We start from the raw sequence: 25,897 nt of genomic DNA on the forward strand, positions 1-25,897 counted from the left end.
ATGTGTACTACAACTTTCTCTTGAAAACGGAGCAGTTTACCGGTCTCGTCTATACATCATACATAATTAACATAACCGCAATGTAGACGCAGGAAAGTTTTATATCGTTCATAAACTTGCGCGGGGAACAGCCCGAGACGTCCTCGTGTAGCTTAAGGCCCTTAGATAGCATTTTTTGTTACGTAGAGAATTGCATTTTATGTAGTCATAGCACTTTATAGTTTATATGTTTAGTATGTATAGTTATATATATATAGTTTCATTATATAGATATTCCACTGTTACATTCTTATCTTACACATGTTTCATGATAACTACTTTTTATGTATGTGATGTATTCATGCTTTTTGTTATTGCCTAATGTAAATCGCTCTGGATTAAGAGCGTCTGATAAATGCCTAAATGTTAATTATTCAGAGCTTCCAGGCCATATTCCCTTCCGTTTATAGAATGGGTTAGCAGTTAGTAATGTACCCAGTATTACTGTAGTAATGTACCCAGTATTACTGTAGTAATGTACCCAGTATTACTGTAGTAATGTACGCAGTATTACCCAGTATTACTGTAGTAATGTACCCAGTATTACCCAGTATTACTGTAGTAATGTACCCGGCAGCATTACCCAGTATTACTGTAGTAATGTAGGCCTACCCAGTATTACTGTAGTAATGTACCCAGTATTACTGTAGTAATGTACCCAGTATTACTGTAGTAATGTACCCAGTATTACTGTAGTAATGTAGGCCTACCCAGTATTACCCAGTATTACTGTAGTAATGTACCCAGTATTACTGTAGTAATGTACGCAGTAGTACTGTAGTAACTAATCCATTCTACAAACTGAAGGGTATCTGGGCTGGCTCAATCAATCAATTAATTAATCAATAAATGAACTGAACATTGTTGACAGCAGAGCTGTAATGACATACAGTGGACAGTAGGGGCAGCATTTCACCACAGATTAAAGAGAAACTGACTTGACTATTAGAAACGCGCAGCGTGCGTACGTGCGCGCGCCATGCAGCGGGCTCACGCACGCACGGCCGGTCGGTTACCCGCGGCCGTGTCCTGTGCACGCGCACCAGGAGGAGGCAGGCAGTCTGTCACCTCATTGTGTGTGTGTGTGTGTGCGTGAGTCACACTGTCTCACACAGTGCATGTGTGGCTGCGTGCGTGGTGCCGTGCGGGGCTAATGGCCGCCATGCTGGGAGGGTGAGACAGACGGACAGACAGACAGGTGAGAAATAAAACAATAACATCTGCTGCTATTGTCCTGATGTTAGCCTAGCCTGATGCTAACAACACTGTGTGTGTGTGTGTGTGTGTGTGTGTGGAATGGACTGGTATGGCACGTGCACGCACGCACACACAGGTGCAGTGTGCGTGCATGACAGGGAGCACAATAACTGTCTCCATATGGACACACACACACACACACACAGAGACTGACACACACACACACACAGACTGACACACACACACACACACACACACAGACTGACAGACACTGCACGTACACATGGTTTGTTAATTGGTCATTAATGAGTGTTAATTACAGTGTGTTCTTTGTTAGCTCATTGGCTAACATGCTAACCAATAACACAACACTGCCTGTGACGTCACGTTTAAAAAGGCCTGTCAGTCAGTCGTTTGTGTGTGCGTGTGCGCGTGCTGTTATAGTGTCGTCCACGCACGCGCTGTCCAGCTACAATGTTTCAGCTTTTAGTGTTTGTTGACACTAAAGCTGACCACGTGACCACTCTGCCATGGAGCTGACCACGTGACCACTCTGCCATGGAGCTGACCACGTGACCACTCTGCCATGGAGCTGACCACGTGACCACTCTGCCATGGAACTGCTGACAGACTGTTTACAAACTCTTTGTTTACAAAGTGATGACATTATTTTAGAGGCACTGTTCCCTCCTATGCCCAGCTGTGTGTGTGTGTGTGTGTGTGTGTGCGTGTGTGCGTGCGTGTACCATAGATATTTAAAAAACATGTGAAGTGCTAATATATTAACTCATGTTGATTAGCAGATTAGGTGATGTAAACAAACGGTGCAAACACAAACATTAAACTTATGACGTAATGAGGCACATGACGTAAATGTTCCCTTCATTGTCAATGTGTTTATTAAACAAACATTGAACTAAAAACAAACATTAAACCTGTGTATAGGAGGGGCTAGGGGCGGGGCTAGGGGAGGGTCTAGCGCCCCTCAATAATAGATGCCTCATTGGCCGCTGCATTTTGTTGGAAAAGGCGTCTATCTTTACATGACTCCCCCAGCCATAGCGATGATTTGATTGGCTGAGGGCTTAAAAATTCCGGCCAAAAGGGATTGGCCGGAATGTGATGATGTCATGATGTAGCCGCAATTTGCAACACTAGATTTGTTTATAATGGGATGAATCTAGAGTTGCAACACCATCGATCTGCTTGTATTAAACGACGTTAAACTCACCAACATCACAGCTGTAGGAAAGCTTGAATTGTCCTCTTTCAATCTGCCAAGCGTTTGTTTCATAACAATCACACCCGTGTGAAGTGAGCGGTGCTCTTATCATACATCATCATGACGTAACATGTGCTCAGACACATGACGTAATGCGTTCCTTTCATTGTCAAAGGAAGTTTATGGCAAATGTGATACGAGTTGTGACCAAAAGCTGTATATAGGAGGGGCTCCAATAGGAGGGGCTCCAATAGGAGGGGCTCCAAAATCTACCGTGTTCAAGTTATGAGCTATTTTCTGTAAAGTCATTCCGTGCCGTGACATTTTTTGAGTGGTGCAAACCACTCCAACAACCAGCTTTGTCTGTATCTATGTGTCTATGTATGTGTGTACCTGTACGTGGGGCCACGTACAGGTGAGCATGGTTGCTATGGTTAGTGTGTGACGTCAGACCACAGCTGATCAGGCTATATAAGACCTTGCACCACTCAGTTCACACGGGTGTAATTTATTTTCTAAGTGTTGGAGTTTGGAAGCACTCGTTTTTTTTAAGGGCTGCTGCCTCCTGCATTATGTGCAAATTCAAAACAGGTGGTACTCAGGGCCGCTCAGTGACCTCGATGAGCGCTTCCAAACTCCAACACTTAGAAAAATAATCACCTGCACATAACATGGAAGTAGCTCATAACATGTCTACACTTTTTGAAACTGCTAAAATATCTAAACCCACATATTACATATTACACATTACACATATACACAAAGACCCCCAGGAAAGTGTTCTAAATCTATCTATTACACACACAAAGACCCCCAGGAAAGTGTTCTAAATCTATCTATTACACACACAAAGACCCCCAGGAAAGTGTTCTAAATCTTCTAAACGTCATTATTGTTTTAAGGGTGAAGTGTCTCTTCTCTAACTTCTATTTTGAGGGCAATAATAATCATATTCAATCTAATTAATGAATTAATCATCATCAACATGTCGGCGCATTTTGTGTAAAATGTGTTAATGTGTTTGTTCCCACAGAGAGGAAGAGGATGAGCAGAGGATAAGCAGAGAGGAAGAGGATGAGCAGAGGATAAGCAAGAGAGGAAGAGGATGAGCAGAGGATAAGAGGAGAAGAGGATAAGCAGAGAGGAAGAGGATGAGCAGAGGATAAGCAGCCAGCCCAAGGGTTAGGGTTAGGGTTAGCCAGTTCCCTGTTCCCAGCTAACCCTGGTTAGCTAGGGTTCCCTGTTCCCAGTTCTCTGTTCCCACAGAGAGGAAGAGGATGAGCCAGCGGCTAAGCAGCCAGCCCAAGTATGAACTGCTCCAGGAGGTAATAATATATAATATATTATATAATAATAACAACTAGAACTGCCAACTTGCGTCTTACACACAACTAGGCCATTCATGGCCTACTTGTGTGCAAGCAGAGCGCGCAAGTACTGCTATTAACTAATGTCTATTACACCTGCTGTTATTGACCTTATACCTACCTTGAAACCTACCTTAGTTACGTCACCATCAACAGCCAATAAGGAACCACCTGACATCATTCCGGTAGAGTGTCTCAGCCAATAAGGAACCACCTGACATAATGATCCCTGCGGTCGCTCCTCGCCTATATTAAGGCGTCTTACTGGTAATAATGTGATGTATGATGATAAGAGCGCCCCTCACTTCACATGGGTGTGATGGTTTTATGTTAATATTGATCAGGTGGGGCGGGGCAGCTATGGCGTGGTCTACGAGGCTCTGGTAAAGCGGACCGGCGCCCGCGTGGCCGTCAAGAAGATCCGCTGCCACTCCCCCGAGAACGTGGAGCTGGCGCTGAGAGAGTTCTGGGCTCTGAGCAGCATCCAAAGGGTTAACCACCCCAACGTCATCCGCCTGGAGGAGTGTGTTCTACAGAGAGACGGTCTGGCCCAGAGGTGGTCCAACACCTCTACGCTTTACCTGGAGGTAAGACCCCTGATATAACCCCTAAACCCACCCCTAACCATGACCCCTAAACCTACCCCCTACAGAGAGACAGTCTGGCCCAGAGGTGGTCCAACACCTCTACGCTTTACCTGGAGGTAAGACCCCTGATATAACCCCTAAACCCACCCCTAACCATGACCCCTAAACCTACCCCCTACAGAGAGACAGTCTGGCCCAGAGGTGGTCCAACACCTCTACCCTTTACCTGGAGGTAAGACCCCTGATATAACCCCTAAACCCACCCCTAACCATGACCCCTAAACCTACCCCCTACAGAGAGACAGTCTGGCCCAGAGGTGGTCCAACACCTCTACGCTTTACCTGGAGGTAAGACCCCTGATATAACCCCTAAACCCACCCCTAACCATGACCCCTAAACCTACCCCCTACAGAGAGACAGTCTGGCCCAGAGGTGGTCCAACACCTCTACGCTTTACCTGGAGGTAAGACCCCTGATATAACCCCTAAACCCACCCCTAACCATGACCCCTAAACCTACCCCCTACAGAGAGACAGTCTGGCCCAGAGGTGGTCCAACACCTCTACGCTTTACCTGGAGGTAAGACCCCTGATATAACCCCTAAACCCACCCCTAACCATGACCCCTAAACCTACCCCCTACAGAGAGACAGTCTGGCCCAGAGGTGGTCCAACACCTCTACGCTTTACCTGGAGGTAAGACCCCTGATATAACCCCTAAACCCACCCCTAACCATGACCCCTAAACCTACCCCCTACAGAGAGACGGTCTGGCCCAGAGGTGGTCCAACACCTCTACGCTTTACCTGGAGGTAAGACCCCTGATATAACCCCTAAACCCACCCCTAACCATGACCCCTAAACCTACCCCCTACAGAGAGACGGTCTGGCCCAGAGGTGGTCCAACACCTCTACGCTTTACCTGGAGGTAAGACCGCTGATATAACCCCTAAACCCACCCCTAACCATGACCCCTAAACCTACCCCCTACAGAGAGACAGTCTGGCCCAGAGGTGGTCCAACACCTCTACGCTTTACCTGGAGGTAAGACCCCTGATATAACCCCTAAACCCACCCCTAACCATGACCCCTAAACCTACCCCCTACAGAGAGACAGTCTGGCCCAGAGGTGGTCTAACACCTCTACGCTTTACCTGGAGGTAAGACCCCTGATATAACCCCTAACCCTACCCCCTACAGAGAGACGGTCTGGCCTAGAGGTGGTCTAACACCTCTACCCTTTACCTGGAGGTAAGACCCCTAATATAACCCCTAACCATAACCCCTAACCCCTATGGATGCGACCGTGACGTATATACCGTGCAACCACTTTCACTTGAGATTTACAATGCTAGCACTTTTCACAAACTAGTACAGTCTGAGTGTGGGTTGTATATTCAAACTAGTACAGTCTGAGTGTGGGTTGTATATTCAAACTAGTACAGTCTGAGTGTGGGTTGTATATTCAAACTAGTACAGTCTGAGTGTGGGTTGTATATTCAGATGGCAGGTATGTGACATTAAACACTGTTCTAGTACAGTATATTATAGTACAGTATATTACAGTTCAGGTTGTATATTCAGATGGCAGGTATGTGACATTAAAACACTGTTACAGTATATTATTGTACAGTATGGGTTGTATATTATGTGACATAATTGAAAAGGACAAATCAAACATATGGGACACTTTATTAGAACACAAACTCAATCGCTACAGCCTCTCTATTAACTCTTATTAGCTCTATTAACCCTTTCCTCCCTGTCCTCTCCACTATTAACCCTTTCCTCCCTGTCTTCTCTGTCAGCTGGTAGAGACGTCTCTTAAAGGGGAGGTCTCCTTCGACCCGTGCTGTTCCTACTACCTGTGGTTCGTGATGGACTTCTGCGACGGAGGAGACATGAACGCGTACCTGCTGAGCCGTAAGCCCAGCCGTAGGACCAACACCAGCTTCATGTTGCAGCTGGGCAGCGCGCTGGCCTTCCTGCACCGGAACCACATCATCCACCGAGACCTGAAGCCCGACAACATCCTGATCTCCCAGGAGAGGACGTCCCAGGGCTGCCCCGAGCCCACGCTGAAGGTGGCCGACTTCGGCCTGAGCAAGGTGGGTCTGTTATTTAACAACATGTCCCAGGGCTGCTCCTCAAGGTGGGTCAGTTATTTAACAACATGTCCCACAGCTGCCCCTCAAGGTGGGTCAGTTATTTAACAACATGTCCCAGGGCTGCTCCTCAAGGTGGGTCAGTTATTTAACAACATGTCACAGGGCTGCCCCTCAAGGTGGGTCAGTTATTTAACAACATGTCCCAGGGTTGCCCCTCAAGATGGGTCTGTTATTTAACAACATGTCCCAGGGCTGCTCCTCAAGATGGGTCAGTTATTTAACAACATGTCCCAGGGCTGCTCCTCAAGATGGGTCTGTTATTTAACAACATGTCCCAGGGCTGCTCCTCAAGATGGGTCAGTTATTTAACAACATGTCCCAGGGCTGCTCCTCAAGATGGGTCAGTTATTTAACATGTCCCACAGCTGCCCCTCAAGGTGGGTCTGTTATTTAACAACATGTCCCAGGGCTGCCCCTCAAGGTGGGTCAGTTATTTAACATGTCCCACAGCTGCCCCTCAAGGTGGGTCTGTTATTTAACAACATGTCCCAGGGCTGCTCCTCAAGGTGGGTCTGTTATTTAACAACATGTCCCAGGGCTGCCCCTCAAGGTGGGTCTGTTATTTAACAACATGTCCCAGGGCTGCCCCTCAAGGTGGGTCAGTTATTTAACAACATGTCCCAGGGCTGCTCCTCAAGGTGGGTCAGTTATTTAACAACCTGTCCCAGGGCTGCTCCTCAAGGTGGGTCTGTTATTTAACATGTCCCAGGGCTGCTCCTCAAGATGGGTCTGTTATTTAACAACATGTCCCAGGGCTGCCCCTCAAGATGGGTCAGTTATTTAACATGTCCCAGGGCTGCTCCTCAAGGTGGGTCTGTTATTTAACAACATGTCCCAGGGCTGCCCCTCAAGGTGGGTCTGTTATTTAACATGTCCCACAGCTGCCCCTCAAGGTGGGTCAGTTATTTAACATGTCCCAGGGCTGCCCCTCAAGGTGGGTCAGTTATTTAACAACATGTCCCAGGGCTGCTCCTCAAGGTGGGTCAGTTATTTAACAACATGTCCCAGGGCTGTCCCTCAAGGTGGGTCAGTTATTTAACAACATGTCCCAGGGCTGCTCCTCAAGATGGGTCAGTTATTTAACAACATGTCCCAGGGCTGCTCCTCAAGGTGGGTCAGTTATTTAACAACATGTCCCAGGGCTGTCCCTCAAGGTGGGTCAGTTATTTAACAACATGTCCCAGGGCTGCTCCTCAAGATGGGTCTGTTATTTAACAACATGTCCCAGGGCTGCTCCTCAAGGTGGGTCAGTTATTTAACATGTCCCACAGCTGCCCCTCAAGGTGGGTCAGTTATTTAACAACATGTCCCAGGGCTGCCCCTCAAGGTGGGTCTGTTATTTAACAACATGTCCCAGGGCTGCTCCTCAAGGTGGGTCAGTTATTTAACAACATGTCCCAGGGCTGCTCCTCAAAATGGGTCAGTTATTTAACAACATGTCCCAGGGCTGCTCCTCAAGATGGGTCAGTTATTTAACAACATGTCCCAGGGCTGCTCCTCAAGATGGGTCAGTTATTTAACAACCTGTCCCAGGGCTGCTCCTCAAGATGGGTCAGTTATTTAACAACATGTCCCAGGGCTGCTCCTCAAGATGGGTCAGTTATTTAACAACATGTCCCAGGGCTGTCCCTCAAGGTGGGTCAGTTATTTAACATGTCCCAGGGGTGCCCCTCAAGGTGGGTCAGTTATTTAACAACATGTCCCAGGGCTGCTCCTCAAGGTGGGTCTGTTATTTAACAACATGTCCCAGGGCTGCCCCTCAAGATGGGTCAGTTATTTAACATGTCCCAGGGCTGCTCCTCAAGGTGGGTCTGTTATTTAACAACATGTCCCAGGGCTGCCCCTCAAGATGGGTCAGTTATTTAACATGTCCCAGGGCTGCTCCTCAAGATGGGTCAGTTATTTAACATGTCCCAGGGCTGCCCCTCAAGGTGGGTCTGTTATTTAACAACATGTCCCAGGGCTGCTCCTCAAGATGGGTCAGTTATTTAACAACATGTCCCAGGGCTGTCCCTCAAGGTGGGTCAGTTATTTAACAACATGTCCCAGGGCTGTCCCTCAAGGTGGGTCAGTTATTTAACATGTCCCAGGGCTGCCCCTCAAGGTGGGTCTGTTATTTAACATGTCCCAGGGCTGCTCCTCAAGATGGGTCAGTTATTTAACATGTCCCAGGGCTGCCCCTCAAGGTGGGTCAGTTATTTAACAACATGTCCCAGGGCTGCTCCTAAAGTTGGGTCAGTTATTTAACAACATGTCCCAGGGCTGTCCCTCAAGGTGGGTCAGTTATTTAACATGTCCCAGGGCTGCCCCTCATGGTGGGTCAGTTATTTAACAACATGTCCCACAGCTGCCCCTCAAGGTGGGTCAGTTATTTAACATGTCCCAGGGCTGCTCCTCAAGGTGGGTCTGTTATTTAACAACATGTCCCAGGGCTGCCCCTCAAGGTGGGTCAGTTATTTAACAACATGTCCCAGGGCTGCTCCTCAAGGTGGGTCTGTTATTTAACAACATGTCCCAGGGCTGCCCCTCAAGGTGGGTCAGTTATTTAACAACATGTCCCAGGGCTGCCCCTCAAGGTGGGTCAGTTATTTAACAACATGTCCCACAGCTGCCCCTCAAGGTGGGTCAGTTATTTAACATGTCCCAGGGCTGCCCCTCAAGGTGGGTCTGTTATTTAACATGTCCCAGGGCTGCCCCTCAAGGTGGGTCAGTTATTTAACATGTCCCAGGGCTGCCCCTCAAGGTGGGTCTGTTATTTAACAACATGTCCCAGGGCTGCCCCTCAAGGTGGGTCAGTTATTTAACAACATGTCCCAGGGCTGCTCCTCAAGTTGGGTCAGTTATTTAACATGTCCCAGGGCTGTCCCTCAAGGTGTGTCTGTTATTTAACAACACGTCCCAGGGCTGCCCCTCATGGTGGGTCAGTTATTTAACATGTCCCAGGGCTGTCCCTCAAGGTGTGTCTGTTATTTAACAACACGTCCCAGGGCTGCCCCTCAAGGTGGGTCTGTTATTTAACAACATGTCCCAGGGTTGCCCCTCAAGGTGGGTCAGTTATTTAACAACACGTCCCAGGGCTGCCCCTCATGGTGGGTCAGTTATTTAACATGTCCCAGGGCTGTCCCTCAAGGTGGGTCAGTTATTTAACATGTCCCAGGGCTGCCCCTCAAGGTGGGTCAGTTATTTAACATGTCCCAGGGCTGTCCCTCTGTTATTTAACATGTCCCAGGGCTGTCTGTTATTAACAACATGTCCCAGGGCTGTCCCTCTGTTATTTAACATGTCCCAGGGCTGCCCCTCAAGGTGGGTCAGTTATTTAACATGTCCCAGGGCTGCCCCTCAAGGTGGGTCAGTTATTTAACATGTCCCAGGGCTGTCCCTCTGTTATTTAACATGTCCCAGGGCTGTCTGTTATTAACAACATGTCCCAGGGCTGTCCCTCAAGGTGGGTCAGTTATTTAACATGTCCCAGGGCTGTCTGTTATTAACAACATGTCCCAGGGCTGCCCCTCAAGGTGGGTCAGTTATTTAACATGTCCCAGGGCTGTCTGTTATTAACAACATGTCCCAGGGCTGCCCCTCAAGGTGGGTCAGTTATTTAACATGTCCCAGGGCTGCCCCTCAAGGTGGGTCAGTTATTTAACATGTCCCAGGGCTGTCTGTTATTAACAACATGTCCCAGGGCTGCCCCTCAAGGTGGGTCAGTTATTTAACATGTCCCAGGGCTGTCCCTCAAGGTGGGTCAGTTATTTAACATGTCCCAGGGCTGTCTGTTATTAACAACATGTCCCAGGGCTGCCCCTCAAGGTGGGCCACTGTCCATTATTTAACACGTTAACTCGTTGACGGTTTTTTTAACCTTTCAAGTTCTCACAGAATATTCATCCCTCTGTCGTTGTCCAGGTGTTATGTGAATAACTGTGACTTATCTCCAGGTGTTACAGTAATAACTGTGCCCTATCTTTAGGTGTGCTGTGCGTCGGGCCTGAACCCAGAGGAACCGGTGAGCGTGGATAAGGTGTTTGTGTCGACGGCCTGTGGGACAGACTTCTACATGGCTCCAGAGGTCTGGGAGGGACACTACACCGCCAAGGCAGACATCTTCGCTCTGGGAGTCATCATCTGGGCCATGGTGGAGAGAATCACCTTCTGGGTAACCAAATTAACCCTAACACTAACCAAATGTACCCCATCTGGGCCATGGTGGAGATAATCACCTTCTGGGTAACCAAATGAACCCTAACACTAACCAAATGTACCCCATCTGGGCCATGGTGGAGAGAATCACCTTCTGGGTACGAAGGGTACAAGGTTAATTAGTTAGTTACATTACATTACAGCAGGTTTTAGAGGGCCCTGTACATACTAGGACATTACAGCAGGTTTTAGAGGGTCCTGTACATACAACTAGGACATTACAGCAGGTTTTAGAGGGTCCTGTACATACTAGGACATTACAGCAGGTTTTAGAGGGTCCTGTACATACTAGGACATTACAGCAGGTTTTAGAGGGTCCTGTACATACTAGGACATTACAGCAGGTTTTAGAGGGTCCTGTACATACAACTAGGACATTACAGCAGGTTTTAGAGGGTCCTGTACATACTAGGACATTACAGCAGGTTTTAGAGGGTCCTGTACATACTAGGACATTACAGCAGGTTTTAGAGGGTCCTGTACATACTAGGACATTACAGCAGGTTTTAGAGGGTCCTGTACATACTAGGACATTACAGCAGGTTTTAGAGGGTCCTGTACATACTAGGACATTACAGCAGGTTTTAGAGGGTCCTGTACATACTAGGACATTACAGCAGGTTTTAGAGGGTCCTGTACATACTAGGACATTACAGCAGGTTTTAGAGGGCCCTGTACATACAACTAGGACATTACAGCAGGTTTTAGAGGGCCCTGTACATACTAGGACATTACAGCAGGTTTTAGAGGGTCCTGTACATACAACTAGGACATTACAGCAGGTTTTAGAGGGCCCTGTACATACTAGGACATTACAGCAGGTTTTAGAGGGTCCTGTACATACTAGGACATTACAGCAGGTTTTAGAGGGCCCTGTACATACAACTAGGACATTACAGCAGGTTTTAGAGGGCCCTGTACATACTAGGACATTACAGCAGGTTTTAGAGGGTCCTGTACATACTAGGACATTACAGCAGGTTTTAGAGGGCCCTGTACATACAACTAGGACATTACAGCAGGTTTTAGAGGGTCCTGTACATACTAGGACATTACAGCAGGTTTTAGAGGGTCCTGTACATACAACTAGGACATTACAGCAGGTTTTAGAGGGTCCTGTACATACTAGGACATTACAGCAGGTTTTAGAGGGCCCTGTACATACAACTAGGACATTACAGCAGGTTTTAGAGGGCCCTGTACATACTAGGACATTACAGCAGGTTTTAGAGGGCCCTGTACATACAACTAGGACATTACAGCAGGTTTTAGAGGGCCCTGTACATACTAGGACATTACAGCAGGTTTTAGAGGGTCCTGTACATACTAGGACATTACATACACCCTCCAGAAAAACGCGATTATGCGATCGCATAATTCATTGCATAATCAGCCATTATGCGCTGATTATGCGGGGATCCATTTATTTCTAAAAGGGCGCATATTTCCCGCGATAATCGCATATGTCCGCGCTAATATGCGAATTATGCGGGGCTCGCTTGATTTCACAATCCCCGCATATTTTCGCATAATCGCAACTGTCCGCATATTCCGCAACTTTCCGCATATTCCATAAATTTCCGCATATTCCGCAACTTTCCGCATATTCCGCATAATCGCAACTGTCCGCATATTCCGCAACTTTCCGCATATTCCATAAATTTCCGCATATTCCGCAACTTTCCGCATATTCCGCATAATCGCAACTGTGCATATTCCGCAACTTTCCGCATATTCTGCAACGCTCCGCAAATCCCGCAATTTACCGCATATTCCGCATAATCGCAACTGTCCGCATATTCCGCAACTTTCCGCATATTCCGCAACGTTCCGCATATCCCGCAATTTACCGCATATTCCGCATAATCGCAACTGTCCGCATATTCCGCAACTTTCCGCATATTCCGCAACGTTCCGCATATCTCGCAACGTTCCGCATATTCCGCAATATACCGCATATTCCGCATAATCGCAACTTTCCGCATATTCCGCAACTTTCCGCACATTCCACAACTTCCCGCATATTCCGCAACGTTCCGCATATTCCGCAATTTCACCGCATAAAAGCGCAGAAAAACCCCGCATATTTAATCGCATAATCAAGGATTTTGGCCCGCTAAATCAAGGATTTTAACCCGCACAATCAAGGGTTTTTGCCCGCGCTTTTCTGGAGGGTCTAATTACAGCAGGTTTTAGAGGGCCCTGTACATACTAGGACATTACAGCAGGTTTTAGAGGGTCCTGTACATACAACTAGGACATTACAGCAGGTTTTAGAGGGCCCTGTACATACAACTAGGACATTACAGCAGGTTTTAGAGGGTCCTGTACATACTAGGACATTACAGCAGGTTTTAGAGGGTCCTGTACATACAACTAGGACATTACAGCAGGTTTTAGAGGGTCCTGTACATACAACTAGGACATTACAGCAGGTTTTAGAGGGTCCTGTACATACTAGGACATTACAGCAGGTTTTAGAGGGCCCTGTACATACTAGGACATTACAGCAGGTTTTAGAGGGTCCTGTACATACTAGGACATTACAGCAGGTTTTAGAGGGTCCTGTACATACAACTAGGACATTACAGCAGGTTTTAGAGGGTCCTGTACATACAACTAGGACATTACAGCAGGTTTTAGAGGGCCCTGTACATACAACTAGGACATTACAGCAGGTTTTAGAGGGTCCTGTACATACTAGGACATTACAGCAGGTTTTAGAGGGTCCTGTACATACTAGGACATTACAGCAGGTTTTAGAGGGCCCTGTACATACAACTAGGACATTACAGCAGGTTTTAGAGGGTCCTGTACATACTAGGACATTACAGCAGGTTTTAGAGGGTCCTGTACATACTAGGACATTACAGCAGGTTTTAGAGGGTCCTGTACATACAACTAGGACATTACAGCAGGTTTTAGAGGGTCCTGTACATACAACTAGGACATTACAGCAGGTTTTAGAGGGTCCTGTACATACTAGGACATTACATCAGGTTTTAGAGGGCCCTGTACATACTAGGACATTACAGCAGGTTTTAGAGGGTCCTGTACATACTAGGACATTACAGCAGGTTTTAGAGGGCCCTGTACATACAACTAGGACATTACAGCAGGTTTTAGAGGGTCCTGTACATACTAGGACATTACAGCAGGTTTTAGAGGGTCCTGTACATACAACTAGGACATTACAGCAAGTTTTAGAGGGCCCTGTACATACAACTAGGACATTACAGCAGGTTTTAGAGGGTCCTGTACATACTAGGACATTACAGCAGGTTTTAGAGGGTCCTGTACATACAACTAGGACATTACAGCAGGTTTTAGAGGGTCCTGTACATACAACTAGGACATTACAGCAGGTTTTAGAGGGTCCTGTACATACTAGGACATTACAGCAGGTTTTAGAGGGCCCTGTACATACTAGGACATTACAGCAGGTTTTAGAGGGTCCTGTACATACTAGGACATTACAGCAGGTTTTAGAGGGCCCTGTACATACAACTAGGACATTACAGCAGGTTTTAGAGGGTCCTGTACATACTAGGACATTACAGCAGGTTTTAGAGGGTCCTGTACATACTAGGACATTACAGCAGGTTTTAGAGGGCCCTGTACATACAACTAGGACATTACAGCAGGTTTTAGAGGGTCCTGTACATACAACTAGGACATTACAGCAGGTTTTAGAGGGTCCTGTACATACTAGGACATTACAGCAGGTTTTAGAGGGTCCTGTACATACTAGGACATTACAGCAGGTTTTAGAGGGTCCTGTACATACAACTAGGACATTACAGCAGGTTTTAGAGGGCCCTGTACATACAACTAGGACATTACAGCAGGTTTTAGAGGGTCCTGTACATACTAGGACATTACAGCAGGTTTTAGAGGGCCCTGTACATACAACTAGGACATTACAGCAGGTTTTAGAGGGTCCTGTACATACTAGGACATTACAGCAGGTTTTAGAGGGCCCTGTACATACAACTAGGACATTACAGCAGGTTTTAGAGGGCCCTGTACATACTAGGACATTACAGCAGGTTTTAGAGGGTCCTGTACATACTAGGACATTACAGCAGGTTTTAGAGGGTCCTGTACATACTAGGACATTACAGCAGGTTTTAGAGGGCCCTGTACATACTAGGACATTACAGCAGGTTTTAGAGGGCCCTGTACATACAACTAGGACATTACAGCAGGTTTTAGAGGGTCCTGTACATACAACTAGGACATTACAGCAGTACAAGTACACAGTGCAAGGTACAACATAACATACAGTACACAGTACTAAAGACACATACTGTAGGTGCAACATAACATACAGTACAAATACACAGGACATACACATACAGGTACAGTTAGCTGGCTCCCCTTCTGAAGCGGCCTAGAGAGGTAATTTATCTGAGTGAAAGCGGAAGGTTGTTCCAGTCAGATGGAGCTTTGTAGTGGAATGACCTGTGTCCAGATTCAGAGAATATTCTGTTGGGAACCATAAGATTGGGATGTTGTGTGGGTATGGGGATGAATGGTTTCAGAGACTGTTTCAGGTATGAAGGGCAGTTGAAGTGGACCTTTATAAAAGTACACCGTGGTGATGATCACCTTTTTTGATTGATATTTTGATTGATTGAAATATTTATTAACAGTTTGCAGAATTCCAGTACATTTAAAGCACAACTCAAAGACTGTTAACTGTGAGTGGACGACCCAATTATTAAGTATTACACTTTATTGGGTCCACCTTGTTCAATTCATCAAAACATTTAGAGATGTACAAAAATACACTTCTATATAGTCAAAGAACAGAACAGGAATTCATCATAAAGGAGGTAAAAAGGGAAAAGAAACATATACAGTGAGGGGAAAAGGGGTGGAGTATGAATGAGCCTTTAGATGGAGCTGCTGGGTCCATTAGGTTATTTAATGTGTGTGTGTGTGTGTGTGTGTGTGTGTGTGTGTGTGTGTGTGTGTGTGTGTGTGTGTGTGTGTGTGTGTGTGTGTGTGTGTGTGTGTGTGTGTGTGTGTGTGTGTGTGTGTGTGTGTGTGTGTGTGTGTGTGTGTGTGTGTGTGTGTGTGTGTGTGTGTGTGTGTGTGTGTGTGTGTGTGTGTGTGGGATGTAGAGACCAATAAGGAGCTGTTGGGGTCATACGTCCAGCAGGGGGCAGACATCGTCCCTCTGGGTGAAGCTCTGCTGGAAAACCCAAGGATGGAACTGTTGATTCCTGCCAGGTAGTAATAATGTTAATACTACTACAATACTATTACTAATAGTACTACTAATACTACTACAATACTATTACTAATAGTACTACTAATACTACTATAATACTATTACTAATAGTACTACTAATACTACTATAATACTATTACTAATAGTACTACTAATACTACTACAATACTATTACTAATAGTACTACTAATACTACTATAATACTATTACTAATAGTACTACTAATACTACTATAATACTATTACTAATAGTACTACTAATACTACTATAATACTATTACTAATAGTACTACTAATACTACTATAATACTATTACTAATAGTACTACTAATACTACTATAATACTATTACTAATACTACTACAATACTATTACTAATAGTACTACTAATACTACTATAATACTATTACTAATACTACTATAATACTATTACTAATAGTACTACTAATACTACTACAATACTATTACTAATAGTACTACTAATACTACTATAATACTATTACTAATAGTACTACTAATACTACTATAATACTATTACTAATAGTACTACTAATACTACTATAATACTATTACTAATAGTACTACTAATACTACTATAATACTATTACTAATAGTACTACTAATACTACTATAATACTATTACTAATAGTACTACTAATACTACTATAATACTATTACTAATAGTACTACTAATACTACTATAATACTATTACTAATAGTACTACTAATACTACTACAATACTATTACTAATAGTACTACTAATACTATTACTAATACTACTACAATACTATTACTAATAGTACTACTAATAGTACTATAATACTATTACTAATAATACTATAATACTATTACTAATACTACTACAATACTATTACTAATAGTACTACTAATAGTACTATAATACTATTACTAATAGTACTACTAATACTACTATAATACTATTACTAATACTACTACAATACTATTACTAATACTACTATAATACTATTACTAATACTACTACAATACTATTACTAATACTACTATAATACTATTACTAATAGTACTACTAATAGTACTATAATACTATTACTAATACTACTACAATACTATTACTAATAGTACTACTAATACTACTACAATACTATTACTAATACTACTACTAATACTATTACTAATACTACTACAATACTATTACTAATACTACTATAATACTATTACTAATACTACTACAATACTATTACTAATACTACTATAATACTATTACTAATAGTACTACTAATACTACTATAATACTATTACTAATACTACTACAATACTATTACTAATACTACTATAATACTATTACTAATACTACTATAATACTATTACTAATACTACTATAATACTATTACTAATACTACTATAATACTATTACTAATAGTACTACTAATACTATTACTAATACTACTACAATACTATTACTAATACTACTATAATACTATTACTAATACTACTACAATACTATTACTAATACTACTACAATACTATTACTAATACTACTACAATACTATTACTAATACTACTACAATACTATTACTAATACTACTATAATACTATTACTAATACTACTACAATACTATTACTAATACTACTATAATACTATTACTAATACTACTACAATACTATTACTAATACTACTACAATACTATTACTAATACTACTATAATACTATTACTAATACTACTACAATACTATTACTAATACTACTACAATACTATTACTAATACTACTATAATACTATTACTAATAATACTACTACAATACTATTACTAATAGTACTACTAATACTATTACTAATAGTACTACTAATACTACTATAATACTATTACTAATAATACTACTACAATACTATTACTAATAGTACTACTAATACTATTACTAATAGTACTACTAATACTACTATAATACTATTACTAATACTACAATACTATTACTAATACTACTACAATACTATTACTAATACTACTATAATACTATTACTAATACTACTACAATACTATTACTAATACTACTACAATACTATTACTAATACTACTACAATACTATTACTAATACTACTATAATACTATTACTAATAGTACTACTAATACTACTACAATACTATTACTAATACTACTACAATACTATTACTAATACTACTATAATACTATTACTAATAGTACTACTAATACTACTATAATACTATTACTAATAGTACTACTAATACTACTATAATACTATTACTAATAGTACTACTAATACTACTACAATACTATTACTAATAGTACTACTAATACTACTATAATACTATTACTAATACTACTATAATACTATTACTAATAGTACTACTAATACTACTACAATACTATTACTAATACTACTATAATACTATTACTAATAGTACTACTAATACTACTACAATACTATTACTAATACTACTACAATACTATTACTAATACTACTATAATACTATTACTAATAGTACTACTAATACTACTACAATACTATTACTAATAGTACTACTAATACTATTACTAATACTACTATAATACTATTACTAATAGTACTACTAATACTACTATAATACTATTACTAATAGTACTACAATACTATTACTAATACTACTATAATACTATTACTAATAGTACTACTAATACTACTACAATACTATTACTAATACTACTACAATACTATTACTAATACTACTATAATACTATTACTAATAGTACTACTAATACTACTACAATACTATTACTAATACTACTACAATACTATTACTAATACTACTATAATACTATTACTAATAGTACTACTAATACTACTACAATACTATTACTAATACTACTACAATACTATTACTAATACTACTATAATACTATTACTAATAGTACTACTAATACTACTATAATACTATTACTAATACTACTACAATACTATTACTAATACTACTACAATACTATTACTAATACTACTATAATACTATTACTAATACTACTACAATACTATTACTAATACTACTACAATACTATTACTAATAGTACTACTAATACTACTACAATACTATTACTAATAGTACTACTAATACTATTACTAATAGTACTACTAATACTACTACAATACTATTACTAATACTACTACAATACTATTACTAATACTACTATAATACTATTACTAATAGTACTACTAATACTACTATAATACTATTACTAATAGTACTACTAATACTACTATAATACTATTACTAATACTACTATAATACTATTACTAATAGTACTACTAATACTACTATAATACTATTACTAATACTACTATAATACTATTACTAATAGTACTACTAATACTACTACAATACTATTACTAATACTACTATAATACTATTACTAATAGTACTACTAATACTACTACAATACTATTACTAATACTACTACAATACTATTACTAATACTACTATAATACTATTACTAATAGTACTACTAATACTACTATAATACTATTACTAATACTACTACAATACTATTACTAATAGTACTACTAATACTACTACAATACTATTACTAATACTACTATAATACTATTACTAATAGTACTACTAATACTACTACAATACTATTACTAATACTACTACAATACTATTACTAATACTACTATAATACTATTACTAATAGTACTACTAATACTACTATAATACTATTACTAATAGTACTACTAATACTACTATAATACTATTACTAATACTACTATAATACTATTACTAATAATACTACTACAATACTATTACTAATAGTACTACTAATACTATTACTAATAGTACTACTAATACTACTATAATACTATTACTAATAATACTACTACAATACTATTACTAATAGTACTACTAATACTATTACTAATAGTACTACTAATACTACTATAATACTATTACTAATACTACTACAATACTATTACTAATACTACTACAATACTATTACTAATACTACTATAATACTATTACTAATACTACTACAATACTATTACTAATACTACTACAATACTATTACTAATACTACTACAATACTATTACTAATACTACTATAATACTATTACTAATACTACTACAATACTATTACTAATACTACTACAATACTATTACTAATACTACTATAATACTATTACTAATAGTACTACTAATACTACTACAATACTATTACTAATACTACTACAATACTATTACTAATACTACTATAATACTATTACTAATAGTACTACTAATACTACTATAATACTATTACTAATAGTACTACTAATACTACTATAATACTATTACTAATAATACTACTACAATACTATTACTAATAGTACTACTAATACTATTACTAATAGTACTACTAATACTACTATAATACTATTACTAATAATACTATAATACTATTACTAATACTACTACAATACTATTACTAATAGTACTATAATACTATTACTAATACTACTACAATACTATTACTAATAGTACTATAATACTATTACTAATACTACTACAATACTATTACTAATAGTACTACTAATACTACTATAATACTATTACTAATAATACTACTACTAATAACCCAAGGATGGAACTGTTGATTCCTGCCAGGTAGTATTCAGACTGCATGGTCCATAACAATCAACAATACAACAAAAACAAGTGAAAACAGTGTTTCCAGAAGCAGGAGGAGTAGCTGATGCTGCTCTTCATGGAGGAGTAGCTGATGCTGCTCTTCATGGGGGAGTAGCTGATGCTGCTCTTCATGGAGGAGTAGCTGATGCTGCTCTTCATGGAGGAGTAGCTGATGCTGCTCTTCATGGAGGAGTAGCTGATGCTGCTCTTCATGGGGGAGTAGCTGATGCTGCTCTTCATGGAGGAGTAGCTGATGCTGCTCTTCATGGAGGAGTAGCTGATGCTGCTCTTCATGGAGGAGTAGCTGATGCTGCTCTTCATGGAGGAGTAGCTGATGCTGCTCTTCATGGAGGAGTAGCTGATGCTGCTCTTCATGGAGGAGTAGCTGATGCTGCTCTTCATGGAGGAGTAGCTGATGCTGCTCTTCATGGAGGAGTAGCTGATGCTGCTCTTCATTAGCCTGGTTAATAAACCTGCTGATTCGGTCTGGTTTATTAACCAGGCTAGCTCTTCTTGGGCATGGGGCCAAAGTCATTATGATGTCATTCAACCTCATCATAAAACGGTACATTAGGTCCCTAAGAACAGCATCCTGTTGGAACACCACTGTTTACCAACAGGCTCTTGTCCACCTCGGGTTAGGGTTAGCAGGATTCTGAGAGCATCATTATATTATATGCCACCCTCAACTTATTATATTTACCCTTACTGTAGCTGCACCACAAGGGGGCAGTATACAGTGGTGTACAGTAAGCTTTAAAAAGGGCTATCTTGACACCATCAGTACACAATATAAAACTTCCGAGATAACATTTTGGCTTGTGCATACAATTTACAATACTGTCTCTGTACATCATCATCATCACTGCTAATACTACTATAATACTACTACTGTTAACCCACGTTAGCACTCGGATGTTAGGCTACTCACAAGCAGCAAAGAATTGCATTTTCCTCTTCCTGGCTTTCCATGCAGCAAATTCTGAAATAATGACGGGGACCCCCAGATCTGACGGGCAACTTCACAGGGAATATGTCCCGTTACAGTCCCGTTCCTCTTTTTGTTGAGAAACCGCAGCTCAGCGAATACAATATAGCTGCTGCTGCTAATATGAATATCACCTTCCTCCTGAATACGGGCCTCACGCTGCAAATCCAAATACATACATAGCCTACTCTTCGTAATGAGTTTATCAAATGAAACTCTCGGCGAGGTCTTGAAAACTTGTTTTCTTTGCAACTCGACAGGTGGATGGTGGTCGCACACCACCATCCACCTGTCCATACACATGATCTGATGCTTGATATGACGCAGACACGCAATGTCAGCGAGTAGGCTGCATCATGTAAGCGAAAGTGAAATACCGGTATATAAACATGTAAGCAAAACTATAGATTTGAGGTCTCAGATGGAAAGTGATTGTTAACATTTATAAGCCTATTTAAAAGGGAGGGAGGGAGGGAGTGGGGGGGGCGGGGTCACACCGTCCGCACTACCTAAAAAGCGGCCCTGGATCACAGACATGTGATCCATATATATACATAAATAATAATAATATTTACAGGAGGAAGAGTATGAACGTCCAGATGAAGACTCTGATCAGAGACATGTTATAAAATAATAATAATAATAATAATGTATCCAACCCTAACAGGAGGAAGAGTATGAACGTCCAGATGAAGACTCTGATCAGAGATATGCTCAGTGTAAATCCTGCAGAACGACCTGACGCTCTGGGGGTGGAGCTACGGCTGGTACGCATCGCCTGCAGGGAGATGGACTGGGATACGTAACCACACCCCTTTATACTGTACACCACCCCCCCCCCCCCCCCCCCCCTAATACACACATACTGTACATGGAGCTACGGCTGGTACACATCGCTGGACTGGGATACGTAACCACACCCCTTTATATAAATACATACTGTACACACACATACAGACATTATACATGCACGTACATACACACAACATGATACATGCACGTACATACATGTAGAGACAGACGGGGCCAGAATCATTACTGCCGTTTCTGGAAAAACACTCGACCATCAGATGGTTTCTGGAGATACAGAGGATTACAGTAACAGAGTACAGTAATACAGAGGATTACAGTAACAGAGGATTACAGTAACAGAGGATTACAGTAACAGAGGATTACAGTAACAGAGTACAGTAATACAGAGGATTACAGTAACAGAGTACAGTAATACAGAGGATTACAGTAACAGAGGATTATAGTAACAGAGGATTACAGTAACAGAGTACAGTAATACAGAGGATTACAGTAACAGAGTACAGTAATACAGAGGATTACAGTAACAGAGTACAGTAATACAGAGGATTACAGTAACAGTACAGTAATACAGAGGATTACAGTAACAGAGGATTACAGTAACAGAGGATTACAGTAACAGAGTACAGTAATACAGAGGATTACAGTAACAGAGGATTATAGTAACAGAGGATTACAGTAACAGAGTACAGTAATACAGAGGATTACAGTAACAGAGTACAGTAATACAGAGAATTACAGTAACAGAGTACAGTAATACAGAGGATTACAGTAACAGTACAGTAATACAGAGGATTACAGTAACAGAGGATTACAGTAACAGATGATTACAGTAACAGAGTACAGTAATACAGAGGATTACAGTAACAGAGGATTACAGTAACAGTACAGTAATACAGAGGATTACAGTAACATAGGATTACAGTAACAGAGGATTACAGTAACAGAGTACAGTAATACAGAGGATTACAGTAACAGAGGATTACAGTAACAGTACAGTAATACAGATGATTACAGTAACAGAGGATTACAGTAACAGATGATTACAGTAACAGAGGATTACAGTAACAGAGGATTACAGTAACAGAGTACAGTAATACAGAGGATTACAGTAACAGAGGATTACAGTAACAGTACAGTAATACAGAGGATTACAGTAACAGAGGATTACAGTAACAGAGGATTACAGTAACAGAGTACAGTAATACAGAGGATTACAGTAACAGAGGATTACAGTAACAGAGGATTACAGTAACAGAGGATTACAGTAACAGAGGATTACAGTAACAGAGTACAGTAATACAGATGATTACAGTAACAGAGGATTACAGTAACAGATGATTACAGTAACAGAGGATTACAGTAACAGAGGATTACAGTAACAGAGTACAGTAATACAGAGGATTACAGTAACAGAGGATTACAGTAACAGAGTACAGTAATACAGAGGATTACAGTAACAGAGTACAGTAACTGATCCAGAGTACAGTAACAGAGTACAGTAACTGATCCAGATGTTTTTTACACCAGGATGACGAACTGTAGGTTTTGATCAGAAGCACTTGAGGTGACGTTATTTCACTGTACACAAAACCATGGAGCCAAAAACAGCCAACAAAAGCTCACAGAGCTTTTAGATCTACAAGCTCACAGAGCTTTTAGATCTACAAGCTCACAGTGCTTTTAGATCTACAAGCTCACAGAGCTTTTAGATCTACAAGCTCACAGTGCTTTTAGATCTACAAGCTCACAGTGCTTTTAGATCTACAAGCTCACAGAGCTTTTAAATCGGCTATTTTTGGCAAACCAATCCTCCATCCAACAGCCACAGTCAAAACGTCTACAAAAAAACATGTGTAAAGCTTTTAGACTCAAACAGTATTTAAAACATAAAAACGTGTACACTGTAAAATACTCTGCTCAGGAAAATAATAGGAGACACACAACACAGTACAGTACTGTGTAAAGTACAGTACAGTACAGTACAGTACAGTACAGTACAGTACAGTACAGTACAGTACAGTACAGTACAGTACAGTACAGTACAGTACAGTAGACAGTACTGCTGTGTGTACACTGTGTACTTTTATAGAGGTATCTAAAGAGCACAAAGTACCTTTCTGAACGTACCAAGTATCGCGAGACTTCCCACCGTTTCCTGTCTGGCAGCCAAATCTTGCGATACCTGTACTGTGAAAGCAAGTGATTAGAAAACAACCTGTGATAATTATGTCTTCTTTTATATTCCTGAACCGATTATATCACAAAGGTCAATGTTTCATAAATAATGTTTGTTATGAGCTGGTCAAGTCATTAACCCATTCACTGCCATGTATTTAAGTACTGGTCCATTCACTGCCATGTATTTAAGTACTGGTCCATTCACTGACATGTATTTAAGTACTGGTCCATTCACTGACATGTATTTAAGTACTGGTCCATTCACTGCCATGTATTTAAGTACTGGTCCATTCACTGACATGTATTTAAGTACTGGTCCATTCACTGCCATGTATTTAAGTACTGGTCCATTCACTGCCATGTATTTAAGTACTGGTCCATTCACTGCCATGTATTTAAGTACTGGTCCATTCACTGCCATGTATTTAAGTACTGGTCCATTCACTGCCATGTATTTAAGTACTGGTCCATTCACTGACATGTATTTAAGTACTGGTCCATTCACTGACATGTATTTAAGTACTGGTCCATTCACTGACATGTATTTAAGTACTGGTCCATTCACTGACATGTATTTCATAAATTCAGCTGGATGGGATTTGTAGACAAACATGAGTGTCAGTGTGGCATTGAGGTCTTGTAGATCACATTGTGACCCAGTCATTGTCAGTGTGGCATTGAGGTCTTGTAGATCACATTGTAAACCAGTCAGTGCAGATGACGCACCAAGTACAGTGCAACTCAAGTCTGTTCAAATTGGTATAGAGGGTGGTTAAACTGAAGTGGTATTGATAAATTCCAAATATAATTTGTACACTAGATATGCTGTGGGATATGCTGTGTTTTTGAATCACTTTAAGCCTTATTTTACACCTTTTCACAAACAGATCTACAAGCTCATAGTGTGTGGTATTTTGTCTAGGGATGGAGCTCGAAACCCGAGACCCGAAAACAGAACAACCTTATCGAGTACCCGGTATCAATAAGCTTTGGGCTTATCGAGTACCCGGTATCAATAACCTTTGGGTTTATCGAGTACCCGGTATCAATACGCTTTGGGCTTATCGAGTACCCGGTATCAATAACCTTTGGGTTTATCGAGTACCCGGTATCAATACGCTTTGGGCTTATCGAGTACCCGGTATCGATAAGCTTTGGGCTTATCGAGTACCCGGTATCAATAACCTTTGGGTTTATCGAGTACCCGGTATCAATACGCTTTGGGCTTATCGAGGACCCGGTATCAATAAGCTTTGGGTTTATCGAG

At 40.9% G+C, this 25,897-nt stretch overlaps 1 protein-coding gene across 1 annotated transcript; it reads left to right on the forward strand.

Moving 5' to 3' along the window:
• Nucleotides 1-1,196: 1,196 nt before the first annotated feature.
• Nucleotides 1,197-22,445, forward strand: pdik1l (PDLIM1 interacting kinase 1 like; the record flags this gene model as incomplete). Its single annotated transcript, XM_079531271.1, has 7 exons — nt 1,197-1,237; nt 3,492-3,783; nt 4,170-4,412; nt 6,221-6,520; nt 10,548-10,733; nt 15,900-16,015; nt 22,307-22,445. Exons 2-7 carry the CDS (start codon nt 3,736-3,738, stop codon nt 22,443-22,445), a joined length of 1,032 nt encoding a protein of 343 aa, XP_079387397.1. The 5' UTR covers nt 1,197-1,237; nt 3,492-3,735.
• Nucleotides 22,446-25,897: the final 3,452 nt, after the last annotated feature.

This window comes from Electrona antarctica (assembly GCF_951216825.1).
Source record: "Electrona antarctica genome assembly, contig: scaffold_81, whole genome shotgun sequence".
NCBI classification, from domain to species: Eukaryota; Metazoa; Chordata; class Actinopteri; order Myctophiformes; family Myctophidae; genus Electrona; species Electrona antarctica.